Source organism: Zootoca vivipara, chromosome 9 (assembly GCF_963506605.1).
Source record: "Zootoca vivipara chromosome 9, rZooViv1.1, whole genome shotgun sequence".
Classification (NCBI taxonomy): domain Eukaryota; kingdom Metazoa; phylum Chordata; class Lepidosauria; order Squamata; family Lacertidae; genus Zootoca; species Zootoca vivipara.
The window spans coordinates 60,137,790-60,147,103 of NC_083284.1; the positions used below are offsets into that span (position 1 = coordinate 60,137,790).

Genomic DNA, 9,314 nt, shown 5'->3' on the forward strand with positions numbered 1-9,314 from the left:
CGCACACCACCTTTTATTCCATGTGCATTCCTGACATGCTCTGATCGCAAAATTGGACGGGACTCCCGGGGGTCATCTAGTCCAACCCCCCTTGCAATGCAGCAGTCACACCCATCCTTGGGTGGCCTTGAACCTCCAACCTTCTGGTTAACAGACAGACACACTGATCCACTGCACCACAGAGGTCCTTAGTGAAGCGCATTATGTACAGTAGAGGCAGCGACCACTTTGCACAGGGATTCCATCCCTGTGCCCATTGGCAGAGCGTGCATAAGCCTGTTCCGCCCTCTCCCAGATCCAAAAGGACCTGTGCACCAGGGGTTGTGCATCAATTGAATTTTAGACAGTATAATAGCTATGTTAAGCTTTACTTAAGCTAGAATTACAAGAGTGTGGCATTCTTATGGAAAGTTAATAACAAGGAGGTAATACTTTGAGATGTGTACAATTCAGTTTTCTTCCGCCTTGCAGGAAGGGCATCTAACCCTCAAAAATCTAGCTGAGTGTTATACATACATCCAAGTTCCTATTCAAGGTGCCAAATGATTCCTTGCTGTTTTTGCTGCAGAAGACCAATATTGGCTACACCTCCAGAATTCAACGAAACATGACTAGCAGCTAAGGGATGAAAAGTCTTTCACCTTATTTCTGTGCCCTATGCAGATTCCCAGATGTAGATTTTAAGGCACGCAGCTGCCGAGGTTAAAATTACACAGCCTGTGACAAAAAGAACTTTTATATATACTTGAGTTTACACAGAGCTCTCCTCCTGCAAACAGCTTGTCTAGCGCTACCTTTTAAATGGCTTCCAGTAGCATACAGGTAGCGTGTAACAGGCAAAAAAGATCTGGTTAAGAAAGCAGACAACAGTGCTTGTAACAGTGCTAAGAGGAATGTACGTTTGCACATTTGGACCTTTCCAAGACAAAACCCCACAGTACTTTAGATTCTCCATTTTAGCCAGTATTCCAGCATATTGCATAGCAGTACATTCATCTGCTACCTAAAACCACCGCCAGGGTCAGCCAGATGATTCCAACTTCGATCCTCTCCCTCAGTTTTGCTCTTTCATACTGTATAGTGGGTCCACAAGTTTGTTGTGCACATGCATTAAACCTTGAGAAAAGAGAATCAACGTTAGCAAGACTTCAGTGTAGATCAACTGTCATTCTATGTCTTTTCTTACCCTCTCTATCAGCAGGCTGTGGAATCCAGCTCCCATTTATTGCTAGTCACCAGGGCCAATTGTCAGGGAAGGGAATAATAACAGTAATCATTTTATTATTTGTACCCTGCCCATCTGACTCGGTTGCCCCAGCCAGCAGCTGGGCCAAACAAAGAAGTGGGATCATGGAGAGAAGTGCTTTTGCATGCCAGATTAAAGACAATTCCAAGGAAATTCTGCAGTACTAATAGGCAAATTTGCACTTCGAGGTTCAAGAATCATTAAATTGTAGAGCTGGGATCCCAAGAGTCATCTAGTCCAACCCCCAGACGCACTGGCCCGTTGTACCTCTAAACACCCCATCAAGGAATAAATGACCTATTATATATAAAATAAGTAAACCATTATTCCTTAAAATAACTTGGGAACAGGGGAGACTACTCTGGCAGAAGCCTGGTGTAAAAATGCAGCTCACCTTTAAAATACTTGACCGTTTTAACTCTTAGTTCTAAGGTGGCGTCTTCATCACATACGAAGATAGTGTGAGGATGTTGCTGAAAAGCAGAAACTGTCCACATGTGATTGACCCCCTCCTCAATTGCCTTGTACAAGGCAAAAGCTTTGTGCGCGCCAGTGATTAGAATCATCACCTGGAAGAAAACAGTACCATCATTTTGCTAAGGAAGATCTGCAGACAGTTGTTGTTATGGCAGATAACAACATCAACTTCGCTGGACTGGTCATGTTGTGCGGATGCCTGATTATCGTCTTCCAAAGCAACTACTCTATTCTGAACTTTAAAATGGAAAGTGTAATGCTGGTGGTCAACAAAAAAGGTTTAAAGACTATCTCAAGACAAATATAAAAAAAATGTATAAACACTGGCCTGCGAGCACTCCAGTTGGAGAACAGCCTTTACCAAAGGTGTCATGGGCTTTGAAGACAAACTCAGGACGCAAGGGAGAAACGTGCTAAGATGAAGACAAGCTTGGCAAATCCACACCGTGATCAACTCCCGCCTGGAAACCAATGTCCCCACTGTGGAAGGACGTGTGGATCCAGAATTGGCCTCCACACTTCACTTACGGACCCATTGTTAAAACCATGTTTATGGAAGTCAATCTTACTCGGCTATGAGTGATCACCAAAGAAGAAGAAGGCAGCGGCAAATATTAAACACACATTTCCTACTGACACTGTGTTATGCTCCTGTAAGAAGACACTGCCAAAGTCGACCCTGTACAGGCAGTAGAGGGCATAAACTTGACGGAATTGAGATGGAGAAGTGTGCCCCCGTTCAACTAAAGTAGTCCACCTAAAGGCTGCACTGTAATTGGAGGGGGAAAATATTTTGTCCTCTACAATCGCAGTGTTTTTCCAACTTGGGTCTCCAGCTGTTGTTGGACTACAACTCCCATCATCCCTAGCTAGCGGGACCACTGTTCAGGAATGATGGGAGTTGTAGTCCAACAACAGTTGGAGACCCAAGTTTGAGGAAAAATTGAATCAAGACTGTGCACAAAAGGACCCTAGGGTGTTTCCCAGTGCCCAGCCCCTTGGAGGTTTTTGGTTTTTATATATAGAAAACATGTATGCAAACTAACTCTGCTGCCACATTGGTTCCTTGAGCACATGGGACCACCGTCACCTCAATTCCTCCATCAACATTCAATACAAGGAGAATTGTAAGGGTTGTATAATTAGCAAAGTTTAGCTATAGTATGGGGGGTGGGGAGAAGGGCAATAGGTAGCTGTGGCCCTGGAGCATCGCTGACACTCTCCCCCTGGCACCCTTTCAAACAACTTTTTCCCCCTCCAGCAGAAAACAAGTACACTGTGAAACAGCGTCTATTTTACTGAGATTACATGCATTATCGGCTCAAGGGGAAGCCAAATCTAGAGAGCATTATTTTATTCAGTTCAATCAGGATGCTAATTGACAGTAAGAATGATACTAATGGATTGGGAATAAAATTACACCTCTAGCCCCTTGTCCAACTTGGGAGGAAAAAATTGTTTACCAACACCATCAGTTACACTGCACAAAATAAATAAACATGCATTATTAGGACAGAATGTTTGTAGCAAGGATTCATTTTGCAATTCCATTGTTTTGCAATGGAATGGATCTGCTATGCTTCACAGATACGCTTCTTGTCTGAAAGCAGCACACTACAAAAATACCCAGAAGAGAAAGAAAAATATTCTTACTTCTCTAGCATCCATCACGGTTCCCACGCCAACTGTTAATGCCATAGTAGGAACTTTAGCCAAATCTCCATCAAAGTATTTTGCGTTTGCCAGAATGGTGTCCATTGCTAGCGTCTTCAATCTCGTCCTTGATACCAAACTTGAGCCTGGTTCATTGAAAGCTATGTGACCATCTGGACCAATGCCTTGAAAGAGCACACACAAGGAAGACAATGTAGATGGGAATGTCTGGTAATACTAAATAACTTTATGCAGCAGTAGATGGGTGGCATTCATTCTAAGCTGTAGTTGATAGTTTGCTTTTGAGAGCATCAGAACAACACTAAGCATAGCTTTATCTTGGTAGTTTAGTTCATAAGATGTGCTCCAAACTGCAAGTTGAACAACCCTGCAACACAGCACTGAGCGCATATGTAATATAAACAGATGGTGTTTATTATGAGCTAAGCTTACAGGCTACTCCCACTATGTTTAATAAATCATTCCAACTATTTCTGTTCCACGCAGATACTTTTATTAGGTTGCAAACCCCCCCCCCCCAACTTGCCTGAGAGTAAATCTTATTGAACTCAATGGGATTATTCGGAGGAGACCTGCACAAGGAATTTTGTTTGGTAATTATGCATTACTGATTAGAGTGCTCACTGAAAAACTCCCTTTTTTGCCACCACTGTTGAATAATATACAGTGGTACCTCGACATCCGAATGACTCGACTTCCGAAGGTTTCAACTTCCGAAGTCGGCAAACCCGGAAGTCTTTTTGCCGTGCGTGTGTTTTGCGCCTGCGTCGTGCGCGGTCCGCGCATGAGCGGAAGTGCAAAACTGCGCTTTGCGCTTGCGCAAGACGGGCGCTTCGGCAACCGAAGACTTCGACTTACGAGGAACGCCATGACACAGATCGTCTTCGTAAGTCGAGGTACCACTGTGTGTGTATATATATATATATATATATATATATATTACCTCCAACAAATAGATCTATTCCGCCAGCTTCCTTTATCTTTTTTTCAAACGCATCACATTCTGCCTTTAGATCTGCAGCATTTCCATCAAGAATATGAGCGTTATTTGGATCTATATCAATATGCTTGAAAAAATTGTTCCACATGTAAGAATGGTAGCTTTCTGGGTGACTTCTGGGAAGCCCTGGAACAAAAGATTCAACACAAATGCTAATTACTGGACTGCAAACAATTTTTCTAGGATTACATGGCATACATGTAAACCATCCAGTCCCACCCTATTCTGCAAAAAAAACATTTAAGACAAACCTACCCACATATTCATCCATATTGAACGTCTTCACATGCTTGAAAGAAAGATCTCCTCTTTTGTGATATTCTATCAGTTTTTTGTAACATCTCAGAGGTGTACTTCCTGCAGGAAGCAAGTTCTCATTATTTCATGCACTCTGGAAAAAAATAACTTCACTGTAGTCACAAACTGCAAAATAGTCACAAATCCAGTTGATCTCTAAATCTAGGTGTGAAGGGTTGTTGTTGAGTATACGTGCGGCAAAACCGTAATTTATACCTGCCAGTATTTCACAAATGGAAATAGGACATGCGTTTACTTTATTCTTACACTATGTGTCCTTCTCTCTTAACATCCACCTTTTATTATTATAGTAAGGTAAAAAAAGGTAAAGGACCCCTGGACGGTTAAGTCCAGTCAAAGGCGACTATAGGGTTGTGGCGCTCATCTTGCTTTCAGGCCGAGGGAGCCAGTGTTTTTCCACAGACAGCTTTCCAGGTCATGTGGCCAGCAGGACTAAACTTCTTCTGGTGCAGCGGAACACCATGATGGAAACCAGAGCGCACAGAAATGCCGTTTACCTTCCTGCTGCAGCGGTACCTATTTATCTACTTGCACTGATGTACTTCCGAACTGCTAGGTTGGCAGGTGCTGGGACAGAGCAACGGGAGCTCACCCCATCGCGGGGATTCGAACCACCGACCTACAGCAGTAACCCAGAGAAGCAGGAAGATAAATACTTGCTGGTCACAGGACTGGACAAGTTGCCAAGCTAGGTGTAGCAATAGTGCTTGAAATACAGTGTGTGAGTAAGTCCACCACAATGCTTTCCTTTTTATGGGCAGCTTTCCAATACAGCAGAAAACAAACTAATACACCTGAAGATTTTTTTTAAATGGTATCACACATACCTACACAAAGGCAAAAGAGAAAGAGTGATTTAGAGATCGCCCTTGATAAAACAGGAGCAGTTGGAAGATACTATCCCAAATCAATGATCGCTGTACTGTAAAAGTAATCATGGCTACTTTTACAATAACAGCTGTCTACTAGTTATTATAGAAATACACTATCTCCAAGATCAGAGGCCACATGACTCGGGGCTTACGAAAGACATCTGACATCTCTGGTTGGTAAGCAGGCCTCCAGACTAGATATGCCCCTGGTCTGACGCAGAAGGGCTTTTATTAGGTTTTTATTCTATGCACATTTATTTAGAAGCTAGTCAGTACACATACAGGAGTGCAGACCACCTGCTCCCCACAAAAAACACCTAGGCATGGGTGATTCTCAAAGCAGACTTGCTCTGGAGACTCCACAGAGATAGAACCTGCTCCTCTGCATGTAATACATGCAGAAAAGAAACCTTTCTCTAGAAGCCCAGTCAGCAGTCGCTTGAAGGTGCTCCTACCATTCTTACCCCCGCCTTCAAAAGCCGGAGATCTGTTGTCGCTACACAAAGTTCAAGGCTCCTAGCCTTCTTTTTTTGGCAGCCAGTAGCTCCCCCCTCCCCTTCCCCCTGTAACAGACTGACTCTGGAGAGCAGGAAGAGAAAGAAATCAACATATGAAGTAACCCTTACTCAGAAGGAAGCCCCACTGAACTGTGTGGTAGCTGGCTCTGAGTAAAACCTGGTCAGGACCTTGTTGAAACTTTTAAAATGTGCTACTTCAAGTCTTGCCTACTTTCTTGCTGCATGAACGTGTAACAAAACTCCAGAAGCCATTTTCATTAGGCTACTCTGGGAGCAGGCAATTTGCAGTACATGTGTGTATGTGCGCATACACACTTTCTGCACCTGTCATTTTCCCTTGGAAAAATGCATGGGGTTCCTGGGGAGGGTTGGTTGTTGTTTTTTTGGAGAAGTTGGAAAAGAAAAACATCCTTATGTTCTTTCCTTTACAGCCCCTCCTTAGTATATTGGGCTTTCTGGGATATGTGTGTATCTGTGAACCCACTTTAATTGCGTTAAAACAAACAGGGGAAGTGAGTGTCACATGGTTGAGAATAGAAAGCAGGATGAGGAACTCGCAAGCCTGGCCGGAAGGAAATTATCCCACAACAATACACAGGCAGTTGAAGGATGTGACAGTGGCTTCCTGCACAGCGCAGGGTCTTGTTCGGTGCCCACCTGTAGAGTTGGAAGGGACCCCGAGGGTCATCTAGCCCAACCCCTGCAACAGAGGAAACTAAAGCATCCATGACAGATGACCATTCAACCTCTGCTTAAAAACCTCCAAGAAAGAGGAGTCCACCACTTCCGGAGGGAGCACGTTCCACTGTCAAGCAACACTTGCTGCCAGAAAATTATTCCTGGTGTTTAGTTGGAATCTGCTTTTCTTACAACTTTAATTGCTTGTACAGTATGGGTTTTCATTCTCTGACACTGTGCTAGGAGAACTGGATTTAGGGTGGTTCCCCTGCACAGGGCGCTGAGCCAAGGAGCCACAAAATAAATAAATAAATAAATAAATAAATAAATAAATAAATAAATAAATAATATCAATATTTATACAGGTGGGAACTCAAAGTTGGGGTGTGTGTGTCCAATTTTGTCCTCCTCACTCAGGGCACCCTATTATGTCTCTGGTGCTGGATTTTAATTCAGAGAGCCCCTGATGTGTGCGTGAGAGAGAGGCAAAAAACACACAAAAAACCCGAATAATACCCCTCCCCACCCTCTCACTATATATAAGTGTCTGCTGGCTTCTGTTTCAGAAGTGTGCATGCACACGAAAGCTCATACCAATGACAAACTTAAGTTGGTCTCTTGAGGTGCTACCGGAAGGAATCTTTTTTATTTTGTTTCGACAAGAACCCCCCCCCCCCAAGCAATTTTTAATAAATAAATGCCAAGCAATTGCATTCATTTACCTGTTGGCAAGCCCAGAGTGAAATACCTGCTCTGGCTTGGTTTGTACTGGATGATGCGGTTGCAGATATACTTCGCAGCCCACTCGCTGGCCAGGTCATAGTTGTCAAGGATCACCAGCCTCATCCTCCTCCTTTCCTGGAAGATGCAGCGGAGCAGCGGCAACGGCGAAGATGAGCAAAACAAAGCAGCACCAGCAGCAGCGACTCACTCACTACCCGGCCTATGGAAGCGAGAGGGAAGTGGGCGGACTTCCGGCGCCCGGCGCGAGCCCCGCCCCTTTCGGCCGCCGCCGCCGCCGCCGCTGCTGCTTCGGCAAGTCCCGCGGTTATGGGAAAGGGGCGGGGCCCTTTTCCCGAGCCGCTGAGGAAAGGGCTCGGAGAACCCAGCGCGCGTGCGCAAGTTAGGCTATAAATGCCTGTCAGCAGACGCGCCTCGTGTTATTCGCGTTTGGGGCGCGGAGTATGAGCGTTGGTGTGTTTTGAGGGGGGGGGGAAGGGGCAGGGAGAGGAGCGTTTCAAGGAAGCCCTTTTTTATAAACGTTGCTTTGAAAGGGAGGAGGCTTTTTCGACGAGTTTTCAAACAGTGCAGGGAGAAAAGAAAAACGCAACCTGAGGCAGTGCTAGGGGAAAAATGCAACCTCCCTTCCCGCCTCCCCTAATAGTTCGTTAAACGTGGGAAGAATGGTCTGCCGATGCAGATAAAATTGGATTGTTTTACAAGTATTGCAAGGGTATAGCTTGGAGAGGGGGCTATATTATGCCAACGCTGCAAAGTTATCTAATCCTTAGTTTGCTTGGTGTATGTGGGGGTGTTGGGATAGTCCAGTATGTAGTGTTTTGGCATAGTTTGGGAGAAGGGCAGATTTGGAACATAAAACTTATGAGAACTACTCAGGCTTCAACATTGATGCAATCACAAAATGGTGGAAATACGCTGCAGCTAGTTATATATTTAATTGTATTGCCTTGTGCACACGCACCATGCAAAAAATTCTGTGAATGCTTGGGGTTTTTCCTAATGATGCAAGCACCTTACAATATACAGACTCAAAAATAAATAGGATACTCAAACTTGAGCTGAGGGAAACAGCATTTTAAAGTTCAGGGGGCTGCATGACAGGATCTACTGAAGAATGAAGGTTGCTTTCAGGAAGGGTGAAACTTTACCTAATTCCCCCCCCCCCTTTGCTGGTATGCCAATAAATGAAGATCTTTAAATGTTAATTAAATTTATTTGCATGTTGCTTTCCTACAGTGAATGGCAAGAAAGACCGTCACGGGGATAGGAATAAACACTAAATATAAATGGTGAAATTCCCTGAAATGAGAAGTAATCTACTATAATAGGGATTAACTGAAAATAATAACCACTGAAACAATTGAGTATCAAAAGCAACTAGAGCAAAATTAAATGATGCAGAAATAACTTAAGTAATAATCAAAATCCTTAACGGGATGCCGGCTACAAAACCTCGAAATGGGAAGATACTAAACTTAAATGACCAAAGAAGATAAAGGGTAAACAACCCAGCGAAAGAAAAGCTTATGATAATTTTAATTGGACTTAAAGGAAGCCAATAACATTCCAGTAATGAGGAGTTGAATACCCAAACGTGTGAAAGCTCTAATGCTGCAGTATCAAAAAGGTTTGGGAACCTAAAATGCAGAAAGCAAGGGGGGAATTCAAATTATATTAGCTTTTAAAAGAATTTTAAAAACTGCTGTGCAAGCTCCCATGATCTAGTTGTTACTGGTGTTTGGCAAAGTGCTTTGAAAAGGCAGAGCATATTTTAACAAACCAACAATTTT

At 43.7% G+C, this 9,314-nt stretch overlaps 1 protein-coding gene across 2 annotated transcripts; it reads right to left on the reverse strand.

Annotated features, from left to right (window-relative positions):
• Positions 1 to 11: 11 nt before the first annotated feature.
• Positions 12 to 7,737, reverse strand: GNPDA2 (glucosamine-6-phosphate deaminase 2). Of its 2 annotated transcripts, XM_060278869.1 has the most exons (7): positions 7,506 to 7,561; positions 5,213 to 5,334; positions 4,653 to 4,754; positions 4,341 to 4,523; positions 3,377 to 3,561; positions 1,641 to 1,815; positions 12 to 1,116 (listed from the first exon to the last, which is right to left on the reverse strand). In XM_060278869.1, exons 3-7 carry the CDS (start codon positions 4,666 to 4,668, stop codon positions 1,055 to 1,057), a joined length of 621 nt encoding a protein of 206 aa, XP_060134852.1. In that variant the 5' UTR covers positions 4,669 to 4,754; positions 5,213 to 5,334; positions 7,506 to 7,561; the 3' UTR covers positions 12 to 1,054. The 2 variants fall into 2 exon arrangements, with proteins under 2 accessions (XP_060134852.1, XP_060134851.1); XM_060278868.1 differs by lacking the exon at positions 5,213 to 5,334 and having other exon boundaries at positions 7,506 to 7,737.
• Positions 7,738 to 9,314: the final 1,577 nt, after the last annotated feature.

Bases quoted from the DNA above. Each gene is read 5' to 3' on its own strand.
- GNPDA2 (XM_060278868.1), bottom strand. From the start codon at position 7,629: ATGAGGCTGGTGATCCTTGACAACTATGACCTGGCCAGCGAGTGGGCT. The intron at 3,562-4,340 runs GTAATATATATA...TGCTCTTTCAAG, and splicing joins AATAGATCTATTTGTTGGAG to GCATTGGTCCAGATGGTCAC. The intron at 1,117-1,640 runs GTGAGCTGCATT...TCTTTTCTCAAG, and splicing joins AACGGTCAAGTATTTTAAAG to GTTTAATGCATGTGCACAAC.